Source organism: Phyllostomus hastatus, unplaced genomic scaffold (genome assembly GCF_019186645.2).
Source record: "Phyllostomus hastatus isolate PE091 unplaced genomic scaffold, TTU_PhHast_1.1 phas_contig_244, whole genome shotgun sequence".
Taxonomy (NCBI): Eukaryota; Metazoa; Chordata; class Mammalia; order Chiroptera; family Phyllostomidae; genus Phyllostomus; species Phyllostomus hastatus.
Window position 1 is genome coordinate 3,633,604 of NW_025333796.1, and position 17,369 is coordinate 3,650,972.

Consider the following 17,369-nt stretch of genomic DNA (forward strand, 5'->3'; position numbering starts at 1 on the left):
CGCCCGCGCTGGGGCGTCTGGAGCAGAGGACAGCGGCCCCGGCAGCTGGACGGGACACCCGAGTGCAGAGGAGGAGCCAGCACGTGCTGGGCTTAGGGGGAGGGCGGTTTGCTCCTCGGGCTCTGCAACGCGGAGTCCCGTGGGACCCGGGCCCCCTGCACCTGGAGGGTGGTGGGCACGCGCACCCGACGCACGTGCTCGGGCCGCGGCGCAGGGGGCGCCGTCGACAGGTGATGCTGGTCTGGGCGCAGCCACGGAGTGAAGCAAATTGCTTTCCACGGAAGCTCCCGGAACACCTGTCCTGACTTGTGTTGTCTCGGGAGCGCCGCCTGAGGACCAGGGGAACCCGGGCCGCCAGCCCCACCAGGCCCGGAGGGTCCTCACCCTCGCCTGCGCTCCCCCCTGCGTCTGAGTCGCCTAAACGTCGTCTTGTGTCCACTTTGTCTTGAAGGGTGCGCAGCACGAAGCTGCTCCGGCTCATCGACCTGGACTTCTCGTTCACGTTCTCCCTCTTGGATCTGCCGCCCGTGAACGAGTATGACATGTACATCAGAAACTTCGGGAGAAAGAACACCAAGCAGGTCGGTACTGCAGGTGTTGACTGAGTGACAAAACGCAGCCAGAGCACGGGGCAGGTCCGCGTCGCCCCTGCCTCGTCTGCACGGGGAGGGCTCGGGCACGTGCGGGGACCCCCATCCCGTGCGTGTCCCCTCTCTGTCCCCTCGCACCTCCCCTGTGTGCCGGCCTCTGCCGCCTGCCCCCCGTGCCTGCCCCCCGTGTGTGCCCCCCCGGCGGCGCGCTGAGCTCTGCTCGCACTGCACGCTGGGCTGCCCGTGGTGCTGCTTCCCAGCCGTTAACCTCGTGACCGTGATCGTGATCGTCCAGCTTCCCAAAGCCTGCAGCCAGGGACCGTCTCTCCACCCTCCCTTCCGTCCCTGTCAGTGCCATCAGGTGGCACGCTGGGGGTCCACTCTGTCAGCGAGAGGCCCAGTGGGGAGGCGGCCCCTCCCGCCGACTCCCCCCACCCCTCCGCCTCCCGCCATGCGCTTGCTCACACGCTCTCTTCCCTGGAGCCGGCGCCTCGTGCAGCGAGGCCTCGCCTTGGTTTGGCAGAGTCCGCGAGCGCCCAGGAAACTGGCCGTCGGTGGGCCGTGTGGCCCCTCCTTGACCCGAGGCTGACTTGTGGGGGGGCTATTCAAGACCCCGGGAAACGGGGGCCTGTTGCACGTGGCAGATACTTATGCCCACGCCGGGAGACAGCCGTGAGTGACTTCTAGTTTCAGTGTTTCTTCTCTGTGGCGAGACCCGGCCCAGGTGCCGAGGCCCCGTGCTCACGCGGCGCCTCCGTCTCCCAGGCGTACGTGCAGTGCAACGAGGACCGCGTGGACCGCGACGTGCAGACGGAGGAGACGGAGGCGCGGGAGGTGTGGACGCAGCACCCGGGGGAAGGCTCGGCCGTGTCTGGGGGTAAGCAGCTCCGTCCTGAGTGCGGAGACACGCGTGCTCGGTGTCGTGCTCCTGCGTTTCTGTTCTTTCTTCTTCTCCTTCCTCCTCCCTCCCTCGGGGGCAGTGGTTGGTGCCTGACGAGGGTGCACCGGGCACGCCGATCACGGCGGCCGGACTCTGTGTGGACGGCGGCGCCGGAGCCGGGTTCCGCACGCACGCACTGCCCTGTTCTGTGTGCGCTGAGGGCCGCCGCCCCGATGGCCGTCGACTCTGAGGAAGGGCCCGGGTGTCCTGCTGCCCCGCCCCGCCGCCCCGCCGCCCCGCCGCCCCGCCCCTCCGCCCCGAGAAGCCGCACGCCCGACCGGCGCTCCGACCGGCAGGAACGGGCTCCCGGTTGTGAGCGCGGAGCAGAGCGTGCTCCTGCGCTGTCATCGCCAGGGACGGCGTTGGTGGCGTCACAGCTGGGACCCTCGTTGTGCCTGCCCGTGTCTTGCTTGACGCCTTTGAGTCGGGTTCTGTTCCCAGACTCGACAAACCAAGGTGCCAGCGGCTGTTGGAGCTAAGTTGGTTGGGGCAGCGTGACGGGCCGAGGAGACTCTATGAGTCCCAGGTGTGCTCACCTCCCCAGCGCGTCTCCTCTCATCAGGAAGCAGCTGTGCCCGAGAAAACCACGGCGGGCCCAGCAATAGTCGCGGGGTTTGCTGAGTGCCCCGCCCCGGGCCCCGGGGCCCGCCCCCCGGACGAGAACGAGGCGCAGCTGGCGGGGAGCCCACCTGGCCCGTGTTCTGCGGCCTTTTCCAGGGAGCGGGAGCAGAGGCCCCTGCGCTGCGGACCTGCTGAAGGTCGACACGCCCCGCCTGTCCAGCTTCCTCCGGGCGGCCTGCCAGGTAGGCCCCGCCGGGGCCCGGGTTTCCCCAGCACCGCTGGCCACGCCCCGAGTCCCGGCCTGCGTCGCGAGGGCTCCGTCCCGAGGTGAACGCAGACCAGAACCTCGCTGAGCGGGCAGGGCAGACAGGGCCCATCGGGGCGCTGGGACGGCCGACCGGAGGACCCTCTGACCCGGTCGTGGAGAGTCCTCGGACCGAACCGCACGCAGAGGGGAGGGCGCGGCCGGGGCGCACCGTGTGCGTCCACAGCTGTCCGCTCCTGCGACCTGCCTTCCGCCCTCCCGCCCCGGCCGCCCCGGCCGCCCCGGCACAGTCTGCCCGAGGCTCGGGGGAGAAGCCCCGCACCCGCAGCGTTTCTCGAGCGTCAGTGAAGAGGAGGGTCCCTGGCCCGACCTGTGCGGCGGCAGGGGTGCAGGCTGTGAGGCCCAGCTGCGCGCACACCGGGGGTGGCCTCTGCTCTGGGGGGCCCCGGGGGGCGAGGGGCGGGCCAGGACCGACGGCGGGGGCAGGGGACAGAGGACCGGCAGTGCTGCGGGGACGTTGCCCTGGACGGCCCCGAGACGGCGGCGGCGGCGGCGGCTGCGACTGCGGCTCACTGCCTGTCCTCGGCCGCCGTGAGGCTGGCGGGACTCTGCCGAGAGAAGCGACATGTGCCGCCAGCACGGGCTCTCCCAGGGCCTTCGTTTGGGGGGGGGGGGCGGTGGCCACCCTCAGCTCCTCCTGCGGGGCCGACGGACAGCGTGGTGCCGGCTGTCGGAGTCAGCGGCGGCCGTGGCGCGGTGGAGATGAACGGGCGATGACTGGGGCCCGTTTCCCCCGAAGGGCACACGGTGCTGGGCGGGCGGGCTAAGGGCTGCTCCCTGTCTTCGGAAGGTGGTGGCGGTTCTGCTGGAAGAGGACCGTGTGGCGGCGGCCCCCGGCCGGGACCCCGGCGCGCAGGACAGCGCCCTGCCCCTCAGCGCCAGCTCCTCGCCGCTGAACACCAGCCTGCCCTTCCTGCAGCGTAAGAGCCGGCGCGCTGCTCAGGCCTGACACCAGACGTGACACCACTCGGTGGCGGGCGGACGGACGGACGGACGGACAGACAGAAACACTGTGGGTCAGGCGGCGTGAACTGGCCGGAGGAGGAGCGTGAGCCGCGGGTCGGACGGGGGCGTTCTCAGGAGGACAACGGCGGGGGCCGGCGGGGGGGGGGGGGGGGCGAGGCGGCGGGAGGGAGCTGCTGCCCTGAGGGAGGGCCCAGGCCGGTGTCCTGGCTCCAGGCCTCGCTGTGCCCAGCTGGAAGGATCCCTTTCTAGCAAAACTAACTGCGAGGCAGCGAGGGCCGTTTCCCGGTCGACTGTGGCTGTCTGTCCCCCCAGGTCCAGGCCTGTGGAGCCTGGACGAGGCCACGCCTGTCCCCTCGTGCGCCGAGGCTCCCCTGCTCACCCGGTGGGCCACTTCAGCCGGGCCTGCAGGGCACCGAAGCGCAGAAGTGCCGTCCGTCTGTGTCCGCAGATCGGAGCGTGTCCTGCCTGCACGCCTCTCGGGCCCAGAGGCGCACGGTGGTGTCCGTGCACGGTCTGCCCGGGAAGCCCTTCGCCGCGCCGCTGGACGGCAGACACCTGCTCTGTGTGTGGGACATCCGGCAGCCCTCGGGGCCTCAGAGGGTCCTGGTCTGCGAGCCGCAGGTACGACTCGGGGGCGCCGTGGGGTGGACGGGGACGGGGTCCTTTCTCTGTCCTGCGGCCGCCCCTGCCCTGTCTGTGCCGGTGTGTCTGCGCGGACTCCAGAACCCGCTGGCCCCAAGCACCGGCTCGCCGGGTAGCGCAGCCGGCACTGGGAGTTGAGCCGGGGCACGGAGGCGCGCTCTGCTGGGCCGCGTGGGTCCTGGGCGGGTCAGAGGTCTCTCGGTGGCCTGAGCCGTGGGTCCACGGGCGTCTGCGTGTCCTGGCCCCCGGGTCACCGGCCTCGGTCTGGGGGCCGCGCAGGTCGCCCTGTGGATACGCTCCTTGACCTCAGAGCCTTCGATTTCCCCCAGAACGTGGAGAACAGCGACTTGGTGGGTGTTGGTTTGGGGGGCTGAACACAATGTTTGGTAACGCAGGTTGTGAACAGAGACAGAGGTGGCTTTGCTGACGGGGCCGCACGGGGCCGTGGAGCACACGCGTGCCCAGCTGCGTGTGACGCCGCCTGCTGTCCCCCCTAGGAGGCCGACACTCAGACCTGACCCTGGGCGGCCCGCAGCTCCCGGCGGGAGGGCTCGGGGACGCGTGGGAACGGAGGGCCGTCCGCGTGCCTCCCCAGGTCACCTGCTGCTGCCTGAGCCCCTCCAAGGCCTTCCTGCTGTTCGCGGGGACCGCCCACGGCTCTGTCCTCGTGTGGGACCTCAGAGAGGACGCGCGGATGCACTGCTACGTCAGGCTGAGCGACTGCTGCTGGACGTTCAGGACGGCGACCTTCTCCACGGGTCCGTGGGGCCCGCGGGCGTCTCTGGGCCGGCCGGGGCACGTGGGAGGGGCGCCGGAAAGGCCTTGGCGCTCATTGTCCAGGTCACAGCCCGGAGGTGGGGTCCGACCTCGCAGCCCAAGAGGCATTGGACCGGCGGAGGAGCAGGAGCGCCTGCAGGTGGTGGTTAGCAGGCGGCTGTGTCCTCTCCGTCCCGATGGTGGGTTCTGGTTTGTCGGTGGAGTGACACGTAGTTCTAGGTTGGCCTGCAGGGTGCTGGTGCACGCGCTCCCGGCTTAGTCGGCTCCACCGACGGGACGAGAGGAACCAGAACAGCTGGACCGGCCAGGATCCCTGCTTAGACCCCACCAACCCTCACGCCAGGCGGCTGCAGCTGCAACCACACCCTAACCACAACCAAACAGCCACAACCACCCGCTCATGGCGGCAGCCCCGCCCCCCCGCTGAGCGGCAGCTCTCGTCTGGGGCTCCCTCTCGGTGCTTCCCTCCGAGGCAGCGCTCCTCAGCGCCCGCCTCACCTCCTTCCCAGCTGCCCGGCGACACGAGGGGCCTGGCCACTCACACCGACCTCAGCTGGGAATGGGGGGCACCTGCTGCCCATCAGCCCCAAACCTGCCCCTCACGCTTCGCCTTGGAGATGGGGCGTCCTCTTCTCAGCTCCGCTCTCAGCTCAGCCCCACCTCCTCAGCGTTTCTCGCTGTTTTGTTTTTTTAAAGTTTGTTCCGTGCCTCTGGTTCCAGGCGTTTCTGTGTGTTTGCTTTCCGAGGCGCTGAGACGCAGGGAGCAGGCGGAGCTTGCGTCTTCTGTCCTGCGCCTGGTTTGGGGGGAGGGGAGGGCGAGGGGGAGCCTTCCTCCCCGAAACGCTGTGACTGCCGTTCTCACGGGAGCCCTGGGCCCGGCGTCCCTGCCGGCATCCTGCCCCGGGGGCTGCAGGCCAGCGCGCCGTGCCGTCGGGTTCACAGCGTCTCCCACGGGTGGGGGCCCCGGGGGCGGATCGCCGCTCCCTGCCGTCTGTCCTCACGGCCCCTCCTGCCTGCAGACGGGCGGCCGTCCCCTCCTCGTGGGCAGTTTGGGGCCCGTGGTCTCTGCCTCGCGGTGACGCGGGAAGTGACGGCCACGTGTCACTTCCCGGTGGTCCTTCCCGGGGGTGCCGGCAGCACGTGTGTGTCCCCGTGTGGCGTGTGCTGCGTCCCCATGTGGCGTGTGCTGCGTCCTGTGACGCGCCGCTCACGGCAGGCCGTGTGCCCCCCCCAGATGGCCTCCTCTCCCCCGCAAGCCACCGCAGCCCGCTGCGCGCCGTGGAGCCCGTCTCGGCGTCCAGCTGCGAGAAGCAGAGTCTCGTCCTCTCGCCCTTCCCTGCCCGAGAAGGTACGTGGCCCCTCCACCGCACACCCTCGCCTCCGTGTGCGGCCCGGCGTTCCTGGCCGACCGGTCACTCCTTCTCTCCGCGTGTCAGAGATGTCAGGCCTGGCGTTCCACGTCGCCTCCTTGGACGAGAGTGGGGTTCTCAACGTGTGGGTGAGTGGGCGCACCGGCGCGGACCCCGCAGCCCCGGCTCTGGGGGCGGAGTGCGCGGCCGGCGGCGGGGGGCGGGGGGTGATGGGGACGTCGGGGCCGGTGGGTGTCGAGAAGGCTGCCGGGCCCCGTGGGGACAGGGAGGCAGGTGCACCAGTGACGGGCGGCAGGGACTGAGGAGGTCACAGGGCCCGGAGCGCCTCGGGGCGCTGGCCGCTGACCAGTCACGGAGGGACAGGACGGGGCGGGGGAGGGGAGCCCCGCTTGGTTCTGGGACGCTGGTCCTGGGGGCGGTGGCCGCCAGCGACGCCTGCAGCCCCCGAGACAGACGGCCGGCTGGTCAGACCGGCACGTGCTCCGCTGGTGTCGCCGTCGCGAGAAGCGCTGACGCTCGTCTCCACGCTCTGTTCTCAGGTGGTGGTTGAGTTGCCGAAGGCAGACGCGGCAGGCTCAGTGAGCGATTTGGGTAACTATTAAGTGAAAAACCAATTTCAGTCAGTGCTACGGTGAACAAAGAACCACTTTGAAAAATAAGTAGTTAGCTACCTGAAAAATGTTACATTCTGTATTTCGCATCTCATCAGCCGCCGAGCGAGCCCCTCCGTGACGGGGGTGGGAGGGTGCCGGGGCCGAGTGTTGTCAGGGGGCTTGTAGGCTCTGTGTGCGTCTGTGTGTCCCCTCGTCCCCGAGGTGCACGCTGGGGACGTCGGGGGTTGCAGGCTCTGCCGCGTGTGCCTCAGGTGAGGGGCCGGCCAGGGCACTCACCTCGGGGTTGGGACTGAGGGTTCCCTGACGAGTCTTCTCTGAGCAGCCCGGCCCCGTCCCAGGGGCCAGCACACAAGGGTGAGTGGACAGGGAGTGAGGTCTTCGGGACACGTCACCCTGAGGTCAGAGGGTGCTCGTCAAGGCGCTGGCCCCGGTCGGGATAGCTTCCCGGGAGCAGCGGTGGGAAGGAGCAGGGCCACTGCGCGCCTGTGACGGCCGCAGGGACCCTCTGCGACAACAGCCCCGTGTCTGTCCAGCCGCGCGTCGAGTTTGTTCACGTTGTGGTCTTAAGGAAGGGCCTTGCCCAGAATGTGGGTTTCGAGATGCATAGACTTCTAGTTCCCCTTTGCAGAAGTTACCAACCGGGAGGATGGTATTGGGAACAGACAGAGGAAGCCAGGCCCGTGAATGGCCAGGGGCCGGAGGGAAGTGGTGGGAAGGCATGGTGTCCTCTGGGTCAGGACAAGGGCGGAGACGGGGGTGGGGGAGCGGGGGAGGGGCGCCAGTCTTCCACCAGAGCCCAGCAGGTGCCTGTTCGCAGGTGTGCTTCTGCGAGGAGCCTAAGGTGTGTTCAGTAGTTTGCTTGTTTTTTGTCTAGTGTGCTGCCCTCATTGTATTTTACTGAGTCTGAAACGTAAGAGCTTCTTGACTCCGGCAGCCTTTCCCCAGAGGCTGTGAACTGCAGGGTCTTCTGTCTCTGCGGAGGCAGAGGGCTGACCGTCACAGGCGCCCACCTCTGCCTCAGCCCTCAGCCCGGCCCCAGGCGACTGTGTGGACTTGGGTGTGGCTTGTATTAACCGGCCTTTCCTTCTTCCTTTCCGTTTTCAGGGTTACTGCCTGGAGGGAGGATCAAGTTGGTGCACAGCACCGCGTCTCACCTGAGTGACAGGTAGGACCACACCTCCCAGAGCAGGGCCACCTCCCGCTGCCCCCCCCACCCCCGGGTGCCACAGACTGAAGCCACTTGTCCTTGATTAAAGCGGTGTCCGTCCTAGGAAGCGGCGCAGTGCGCCTGCTTGTCGTCCGGCGTCCCCACAGCCGTGCAGCAAAAGGTGGAACCAGGAACCGGGACCTGAGAGTTCCGCTGAGAAGTTCAGGTTTCTACTTGTAGTCACGTAGCGTGATACGACGTGAATGTTCTCGTGAAATGAGCAGGTTCCGCTGTGGTGCTCACGTTCCGTGTTAGTTTCCGGAAGAAGTCCCCTCTGTCCTTTGCTGCGGTCAGGGGGCTCCTAGCAGCACACGATTTGCCCAGGAGAAGTGGCTGTCAGCCGCGCCCCCACCCCCAGACAGGATGGCCCAGGAGCTGTGGGCAGGGCGGGCTGGAGACTGCACCACCTTCGGCCGATTTCCGTGCAGTCGACACAGGAGTCAGCCACGTTTACGGGAGTCAGCTGACACGCGGAGAGCCAGCCAGAGGGGACCCTGGGCTAGTCGCCGAGCCCAGTCCCTCGTGCACACGGGGGCCCCTGGGCCCCTGTAAGGGTGCAGACCGGTGGTCACCGTGGGCCCTCAGGGGGGCGTCCCGTGTGTGTGAGGGGTCTTCTCAGTGGTGCCCTGGGACCCGGGCCTGGGAAGGGGAGGAGGCGCAGACGTGACTGTGAGGAGCTGCCGACTCACGCCGGCCGCCTGCCCCGCGGGGAGCTCTGCTGGCGCGGCTCTCCAGAGCGTCCTCGCCGGCCCGGGCCCTCTGCCGTCAGCCACTGAGCTCAGGAGGCCGCGGCGGGGGCAGCCCTGGGTGGCGGCCCATCCCCCTGTCCGCTGTGCATGTGCCCCCCCACACACACACACACGAGCCCCCCCGTCCGCTGTGCATGTGCCACACACACACACACACACACACACACACACACGAGCCCCCCAGTCAGGATCTGCGCGCGGGGTGGGGCGCTCGGAGGGCTGCCCGCGGGACGAGCGAGCGGTGACTTCTCAGAGAGGTGACCAAGGGCAGGCTCTGGCCGGAGGGGCAGTAGGTGACCGTTTGGGGCGGTGCCAGGCGGTTTGCCGTCGAGAGAGAAGGGGGCGTCCGTGGCCAGACCCGGGAGTGTTTGCTGTGCGGAGGGCCTCCTCGGTGTGCTGGCCGGCGACAGGACGCCATGCCTGACTGAGCTGGAAGGCGGGCCGGGGGGGGTGGGAGGCGGTGGTAGGGCCCAGGATGGTCCCGGCTGGGGCAGCAGCAGGTGTGAGGGAGGGAGCCTTGCAGCCAGAGGGAGAACTGGACGCAGGGGCCCGGGGTTGCTGAGAGGGGGACCTGCTCCCGCCCGGGGTCCAGCTCGGCTGCCAGGCCCTGCACACAGACGAGGAGCCGGGAAGGAGGGTGGGGCAGGACCTGGGCCGCGGGGGCGGGGGGGGGGGGCCATCTGTGCCCCTGGGGGCGGGAGGCCGTCCTCAGCCCCAAGTGGCATTCACTGTCCTGGGGGGGTGGGGCAGAGTCCTGGCTCTGACTCGGGCGGCGCAGCCTCCCTGGGCACAAACATGTGCGCTGGGTGAGCGGAAGGAAGGACGGCGAACTCAGCAGCGGCCTGACCTGGCCGGGTGCCGGGAAGGCCCAGACCAGGGGGGGTTGAAGCCGACGGCAGCTTCTGCGTGCGAGGCCCCGAGTGGAGCCATCGCTCGGGCCCTGCCCGGCCGGGCCACAGCCCCCGCAGCGAGCTGGGACCGAGGCCCTGCACGGACTCTGGGGTGTGGCGTGCCCACAGTGGGAGAGAAACCCACCGTCTGCCCACCAGGGCCGCAGGCTGAGCAGTCAGCACTGCAGCCCCAGACGCGCCGGCCCCCCACTGGGCTCCGGAGGCCCCGTGGAAGCAGCCGGCGGAGAAACCGCAGACACCGCCCCCGAGGAGGCAGGCGCTGCCGCGGGGACCGAGAGTCGGCGGGGCGTCTGAAAGGCAGGGTGGGAGGGACGGCTGCCCGGGAACAGCCCCCGGGGGGCTGGGCGAGGCCGAGGGGCAGCTCGGACGAGGCCGGAGGGTCCCCGAAGCGGAAGCGCGGGGGACAGGGACGGCCGGGTCGGCACTCAGAGCCCAGCCCTGGAGCGGCCTGCCACCTCCGCTGACCCGCGGCGGCGGCAGCCGGTGCGCGATGCCGCCTCCACCCTCGCGGCTCAGAGCCCCGTCTGTGGGCCCCCGCTGTGTTTTCCGCTGTGGTTTCCAGCCTGGCCCACCGAGGCGATGGTCGCTGGGGGACCCCACAGACGCTGAGCATCAGATTTCTGCCCGCGGACCCTGACCGCTTCGTCGTGGGCACCAACGTGGTGAGCAGCGTCCTGAGCTGCGCGCGGGAGCCCACCCCACCCTTCCCTCCCGGGGCTGCCCGACCAACACCCTCGTGGGGGCGGAGTCGATCCGCTGCCCCGGGAGGGCTGGCGCTGGTCCTCCTCGGGCCCAGCCTGGTGCCCCGGTGATTGACCGTTGTCCTCCCCTGGCAGGGTGTCGTAGGTCACGGCGCCAGGCAGGGTCTGAGGGTGCCCCCCAAGTGCTTCAGGCCCCGCCAGCGAGGCCCAAGGCCCGTCAGCGTGAGCACGATCGACTTCTCGCCGTTTGGGGAGCCGCTGTTCCTGGTAAGGAGTCGGGTTGCAGATCCCCGGTGGGTCCTGGCTGGGGCACACTTGCAGGGGCGGGTGGGGACTTCTGGGCAGATCCCTCCCCGTGCCCCGGGCCAGTGCGGGCCGGCGTGGGCCGTGCGTGCACCTCACCGTGGGGTCTGCTGCAGGTCCCGTCCACACGGGTCTTGATATGGCTGTTGGGGGCCTTCGCAAAGCTTTGAGTCCTGACGTAATTTAAGTCCTGGAGAGAAGGTCCCGGAACAGCAGGGAGGGTCCCACGTGCCGCACGCTCGCCGCCGCACCTGCACGTGCTGCCTCTGCGTGTGCACACTCGCCCTGTGGCCGGCGGGGCGGGCAGTGGCAGGCGTGATGCCCGTCCTGCGTGGCCGCGGTTGCACCTGCGTCACCGGGAGTTGGTGCAGGGGCAGGCTGCCCCCCGACTCGTGGCTGTGACGCGAGTGTCCCGGTCGTCCCGGTAACGTCCTTTATGCGCAAAGTAGCCTCCAGGTCACGCGTCTCCTCGGTCGTTGCATCTCTTCAGTCTCGGACCGCCCCCCAGTCTCTCGTGACCTTGACCGTGTGGAGGGGCACAGCGTGCTCCTCAGCCTGAGTCTGGGGGAACCCTCCTGACGGCCAGATTCGGGCTGGCGTCCTCGCCCCCCTGCGGGCCCCCGCGGTGGGGGGCCACCTCCGAGGGGCCGTCACCCTCCCTGTCTGATGAGTGGGCATCGTGGGGGGGACGGGGCTCCTGCCGCCCCTCACCTGCTCACCTGCATCGTCACCTGCTCACCTGCATCCAGGTGTGGTCCTTGCCGGCACCTGTTGTCCGGGTCATTGCAGGCGGTGGCTTTCCCTTCGTTGTGAATTCCACATGCATCAGTGGGCTGTCTTCTGTATGTAGGTGTGCGTGTTAGATGTGTGTGTTAGGCATGTAGGAGCCATGTATGTCAGTGCAGGCACATGGCTCCTTACTCTCCTCGGTGGCTCATCGCCGTGTGCGGCCTCTGTGCTCTGCCCAGCCTGTCCCCGGGGGTGTCCTTCTGATGACACTCTGTAACTCTCATTTTGGGGCAGTAAACCCTGGGGCGGGCCGTTTCTCCGGGCAGCCCTGCCTCCCGTGCGGCAGACGTAGTCGGAAGCCCAGACCGGGGCGGTCAGAGTGCTCAGTGCGCAGGACACAGGCCGCGCCGGCCCCTGCAGGCCCCACAGGGGCCCGGCTTGTCTGTCTCAGTCCTCAGGCCCACAGAGCCCTCCCGGCTGCTGCTGGTCTCGCCTCGGCCGAGCCCGAGTGTGTGACGGGCTGGTACGTGGAGTGAAAAGCACTTGAAAGCCCCTTTTTAGCTGAGAAGTCGGTCTGTTAGTAAACCAGCTAAGTTTTGTTTGAGGGACTCTTCCGTCCAGGGGGCCATGTAACTGTGTTATCGACGTGCACACCTGTGGCTCTTTGAAAGGCCGTGGGGCCGGTCCCCACGCCCTACGCTGGGGTCGGCGAGGTCCCACTGTGCCAGGAACGGACAGCCCCCCGCCCCCCCCCCGTGCTGCGTTCACTGACGGGGGCCGCTCGGGGAGGGCGGGTGCAGGCATGCCGGGCCCCCCGAGGTGGGTGCTCGTCTTGGTGGCTTGCCAGGGCAGATTTAAAGAGGTTAGAATTCTATGTGCTGGAAACAAAAACTACAGCAATTTTTTGCTGTATGAACTGAAAAAAGCTAATGCTCTGAAAAATGTCCCTGGCTGCTGGGGCTGGGCGACAGAGGAAAAGACCCTCATGCCCAGTGTGCACCCCCTGCCCCCGCCCCGCCCCGCCCAGGCCGGCTGCAGCGACGGGAGCGTCCGGCTTCACCAGCTGGCCCTCGAGCAGCCGCTCCTGCAGTGGGACCACAGCACCGGGGGCCGTGCCGTCTCCGGCCTCCAGTGGTCCCCCACCAGGCCCGCCGCCTTCTTCGTCTGGGACGAGGCATCCTGCCTGTACGTGTGGGACCTCCTGGAGAGCGACCTGGGCCCGGTGGCCACGCACCGTGTCTCCCCAGACGGGTGAGTCCCGCGAGACCCTCGCCCCCCCATCCTGCCCCCCCGCGCTCTGCCCCGGTCCTTCCTGCAGGAGCGCGCCGCTGGTGGGCCTTCCGCTTGTGCACAGCGTTTCGGTGCTTTAAAACAATGCCGTTACTTGTATTGACATGTAAGTGTCATGTGTGTATTTATAAACTTGAGTGATGTCTTAACAACTGGAGTGCGTGGGTTCCAGTGCGGTCCAGAGCAGTGTGCGGGTCGGAGAGCTCACTGTGGGCCCGCCGTCTGCTCGCTGCCGGCCTCGGCGGCTCCGTGTGCGCCCCGGGGGGAATGGGGGTGGGGGGAGGTGGGGGAGGAGGGTGTGGGGGGCCTCCGTCTGGTTTCCAGAACGGCCGTCACTGAGCAATGGGCACCTCCCGTGTCTCAGTTGGGGATGCCTCTCGGCCCCTGGTGTCCTTCCAGCAAGTTCCGTCATGTCTTATTAATTGGAACTGGAAATAGTTATGAAAGCTCCCACTGTGAGGGGTTCTCTCCTGACCCACTTTGTGCGTTCGCTGCCCTTTCTCCAGAGAGTCAGCGTGTCCTGTCGGCCGCCCTCCTGTGGAGCCCAGCCCCCGGGCAGGGCCGCCGCCCTGGGGAGGGGTCGGAGGGCACCGCCGACAGCAGGTCGGGGAGGCACAGATGGGATCGACAGACGTCCGGCTCCCGTGCCGGGCGTGTGCGTCTCTGTCACTGTTTGAAGACGCGTTGTCAGAACCCAGACTGGGACTCACCTTTTACCACAGGATATACGTGCAGTTTATTACGAAAAGTCTGTCTGTTAACAGAACAAGCACTTATTGAGCACCTACTGTGCACCTGGCATGGCTGCTGGCTCCCGTCTCATGGGGCGAGGTGCTGACGAGCACAACAGGACCCATCCGCCGTCCCGCAGTGCGACGGGGAGAGACGGGGAGGGAGGGGCCCCCGGTGTGGGCCGGAGGGGGTCAGGGCTGTACGTGGGCAGGACAGGAAAGGTCGCGCCGAGGAAGAAGGTGCGGGTCGGCAGAGACTTGGGAGACGGGGTCTCGGGGACAGGCGGGCCCCCAGTGCAGCAGCACCCTGTGCGGGTGGGGGCTGAAGCCGCACCCGCACAGCGGGGGGCAGCTCAGAGAGGGGGCACAGAGAGAAGACGGGAGGGATCCGGAACCTTCTCCCAGACCGCCGCCTGCCTCAGTGGTTAGCCGCAGTGTTTGAGCCAAAGAAGTAATGTTCACAGGAAGTGCTCAGTTATTTTCCTTCGACTGTGAAGAAGGACGGGAAACTAGTAGGATTTCAAAGGCAGGAGTTCCGACAGGAGGGAGAATTGGCCCCTTTCCGAGCGGAGTTAAAGTCACAATGATCAGCAGCCCGCCCGCGGGGGCCGGGGCCCCTGCAGCGTGAGTCAGCAGCACCGTCAGCCCGGCCGTGGTGGCGCTGCTGGGCATTTCCGCGCCGGGTGTGGGGGTTTTCCAGACCCACAGCGGTCAGCGGGGGGCCGTGCCCTCCTCGCGCCCCCAGCCGGCCCCGGCCCGTTCCTCCCAGGGTGTGGCGACGAGGCTTTGCCCGCGCTCACTCCGGCACTGACCGGCGGTGCTGGAGGGCCCAGCGGGTGGTGGAAACCCTCACAGCTTGCAGTCCTCCCAGACCTGCTCGCCCGTGGTCCCACGAGGGCTGAACTCTCGCCTGTCTCCCCCCCCAGTGAGGCTGTGGGCTCCCGAGCCGGGGCCCGGGCGGCAGGACCAGACCGCCTCGCACCCGACAGGGAGGGTGGACGGTGGCAGGCAGCCGGACGCCGCAGGGTCCTCGCTGGGCGGGGCTTGCTCCGGGGCGCCCGGCCGGCCTGTGGACCCAGGTGTGCGCGGGGGCCTGTCGGGGAAGCTGGTCCTCGGTCCTCGCAGGGCGGTCCCAGGCGGTCGGCCCAGCAGCCCTCTAACTCAGAAACGCGATTTCCAGCTGTCGGTGCAGACTCGGCTGTGTCTGCTTCCGAGCTCACCCTTCACTGGGACTCAGAGAGCAGGCCAGGGTTTCTCTCCCTGCCCCCCCGCCCCCCCTGCCCCGGGAGACTCCTGGTCCCACAGCCTGTGCTTCCTGCCCCCAGGCTGGTGGCCTTGACCGTCGTGGGCGAGCCCGAGAAAACCAGCGGCAGCTTCCTGGCCCTGGTGATGGCCAGAGCCTCGGGCCTCGTGGACGTGCAGTACGTGAAGAGCGAGTGGGCGGCCCCGGTGCCGGACGAGCAGAGGCGGCTGCGGCGGCTCCTGCAGGAAGTGCTCTAGGGGGGACCGCGGGGCGCCGTCCCCGTGGGGCCCGTCACGCGTGGGCGTGTATATTGTGTACATAGAATACGTATGTTCTGTACAGGATCCACTTGACGGAATGTCACGTCAGCGTTCCCAGAAAATAAATCACTGTTTTTGAATGGAAACACCTTTAGTGTGTCCTACACTTGAGAGGAGATACGGCCTCGTCCAGGACGCCCTTTTCTGAGGACGTCCCCACCTGTTTTCAGAGCAGCCGAGAAACAGTCTCCCGTGCGTTGCCAGCCTGCAGACTCACCGTGAACGTGCGTGCGTTCTCGTGACTGCTCTCTTCCTGCAGCTTGCCCGCCCGGCGGCCGCATGTCCTGTGCAAACCCCGGCCGCCGTGGGCGGTGTGCCCGGCGCTGCCCCCGCCCCGCAGATGCTCCCCGTCCCCTGCTCAGCAGCCCGCGGCTCCTGCCCACCCGGCCTCCGCGCTGCTCACACCGACTGCGGCCCCTCCGCCCTGGCTCTGCCTGCAGGCCCCACTCGTCCCCTCGGACCGACCCAGGGCCCGGCGTCTCCACGTAGCCCTTGTCTCCTGGAGGAGGCCGGCGTTGTCTCCCTCAAGGGCACATACGGCCCCAAGGTCGGACGGGTGGGTGGACGGGTGAGGACACAGACTGCAAACCCGGGGTGCTGGGCCCGTGTGTGCCCCCCGACCCGTGACCCCCGGCTTCCTGCCCAGGCCGTGCTGCCTGTGACCCAGACCGTGAAGTCCATGCGTCTGAGGCGACTCGAGCCCTGGCTGGGTGGCTCAGTGGGCTGAGGAGTCCCCCCATCCCTCCCCTACACTGCAAGGTTGTGGGTCCAGCTCCCAGTCGGGGCGTGTGTGGGAGAGCGAGCTCCTCGGAGCGTGCAGAACGGGAGTCGGTCAGACGGTCCGCGGTCAGACGGACGCGAGGCTCCATGCCCTTCTCACAGGTGGGAAGGTCGTGCCCGCCACTCACACTGTGCTGGGACCTGACCGCCGCAGCCTGCAGCACGCGGCGGCTCCTGACTCTCAGCGCGGGAGCGGCCAAGTGGACCCCACCGTGTCTGAGCCCAGCGCAGCAGCACGCTTCCCTGCTGCTCCCCTCCCCCTCCTCCGGGGCCGGGCGCACCGCAGGGGAGGTCGGCGCACACCAGAGGCCTGCTGGGCGGCCGGCCGGCCAGGCTGTTTCCACGAGCGAGGCGCCCACCCACCGGCCACCCCTACCACCGCACGGCCCCTGCTGAGCCTTTTGGGAAGATAAAGGAAGCGAGCGTCCTTTTCTCTCCGTCTTCCAAAGGCTGCTCCTCACCATAAAAGGCGCCCTAAATCCCCCCCGCGGCCTCTGCTGAGCCACGTCCCCGTTTCCTGGGAGCAGGGACTGACTGTGGAACTGCATTCAGGTGGCGCTCAGCGGGAGCCAGCAGCAAAGGAAAGGCCTCTGGGGTGCGTGGCGGGCGGGGGGGGGGCTGCCGGCTCACCGCCCCCAGGGTTGGGGCTGCAGCCTGTGCAGAGGAGGGGATGTGCTGTCGGAGGGTGGGGACCACGGTGGCCTGGACCAACGTGCCCCTTGGGGGGATGTGCTCCGTGGGGTCACCCAGGCCGACCGGTGCAAAGCCCTCATGGACGACTCGCACGTTCACCAGCAGGGGTAAGAGAGCAAGTCCCACTGAGGAGCATTTGAAGCCATCACGAACGGGGGAGCCTGTGTGCAGGCATCCGAGAACCCGGCCCCCCGTCCTCCGTGAGTCGGCAGGTGCAGGGATCCCGACGACAGCAGGACCGGGGTCCGCGAGGAAGAGGGAGGGCGGAGGGAGGGCCGGAGGGGGGAGCACAGACCCAGGGGATCGCACCCCCAGTGTTTGCCTCCAGAGGGGAGACGGGCAGATGGGGGGCCCGCAGAGCCTTCCCCTGTCGGAGTGAGGCTCGCCCGTCACGTCTGAGGTGTGAGGACCCCCCGGAACCGAAAACAGAGCCCCGGGAAACCTGGAGTTGTTGAAACCTGCCGTTGCCGCTGAGAAGGTGTGTGCAGCTGTTTCCGCAGCGAGAGGTGGCACTGGCTTCAGCCCGCAGCGCTCGCCCACTCCTTGCCCCCCGGCCAGGCACGTGCCCTGGTCCGCTCCTCCTCAGACCCCACTGGCCCGGCGCTGACCACTGGGAGCCGGGGCGGGGCTGGGTCCAGCCCTCTCCCACCTGCCCGCCCCTCTGCTCCTGGGAAAGCCCCCCGAGGCTGGTGCTGGCTGAGCTCCTGCTCTGGACAGCTCGCATCCCGGCCGTGGGCTCTGGTCCTCCTGAGATGGAGCCTTTGGTGGGGTGTGGAGCTGACCAGACACACGCTTCAGCTGCTCGTGGCACACACGAGGTGAGGGGTTACTGCAAGGTGTGTGCACCCGCAAACACAGGCGCACGGGCATGCACAGACACACACGTGTTCGCGTGTCCCCGGTCAGCAGGCTGCCAGGTGCTGTGGC

The 17,369-nt window shown here is 68.4% G+C and overlaps 1 protein-coding gene across 2 annotated transcripts in view; it reads left to right on the forward strand.

Annotated features, from left to right (window-relative positions):
* Positions 1-15,055, forward strand: part of DYNC2I1 (dynein 2 intermediate chain 1) — a 37,097-nt gene extending 22,042 nt beyond the window's left edge. The window contains exons 11-24 of one of the 2 annotated variants that reach the window (XM_045837855.1): positions 452-581; positions 1,356-1,467; positions 2,248-2,333; positions 3,207-3,336; positions 3,831-4,003; positions 4,620-4,782; positions 6,036-6,149; positions 6,238-6,299; positions 6,711-6,762; positions 7,890-7,950; positions 10,215-10,314; positions 10,489-10,620; positions 12,413-12,636; positions 14,732-15,055. In XM_045837855.1, coding sequence (XP_045693811.1) covers positions 452-581; positions 1,356-1,467; positions 2,248-2,333; positions 3,207-3,336; positions 3,831-4,003; positions 4,620-4,782; positions 6,036-6,149; positions 6,238-6,299; positions 6,711-6,762; positions 7,890-7,950; positions 10,215-10,314; positions 10,489-10,620; positions 12,413-12,636; positions 14,732-14,906 — 1,714 coding nt within the window. In that variant the 3' untranslated portion in view covers positions 14,907-15,055. Of the gene's footprint in view, positions 1-451; positions 582-1,355; positions 1,468-2,247; positions 2,334-3,206; positions 3,337-3,830; positions 4,004-4,619; positions 4,783-6,035; positions 6,150-6,237; positions 6,300-6,710; positions 6,763-7,889; positions 7,951-8,056; positions 8,229-10,214; positions 10,315-10,488; positions 10,621-12,412; positions 12,637-14,731 lie in introns of those variants that run through there. The other variant, XM_045837856.1, reaches the window with a different exon arrangement.
* Positions 15,056-17,369: the final 2,314 nt, after the last annotated feature.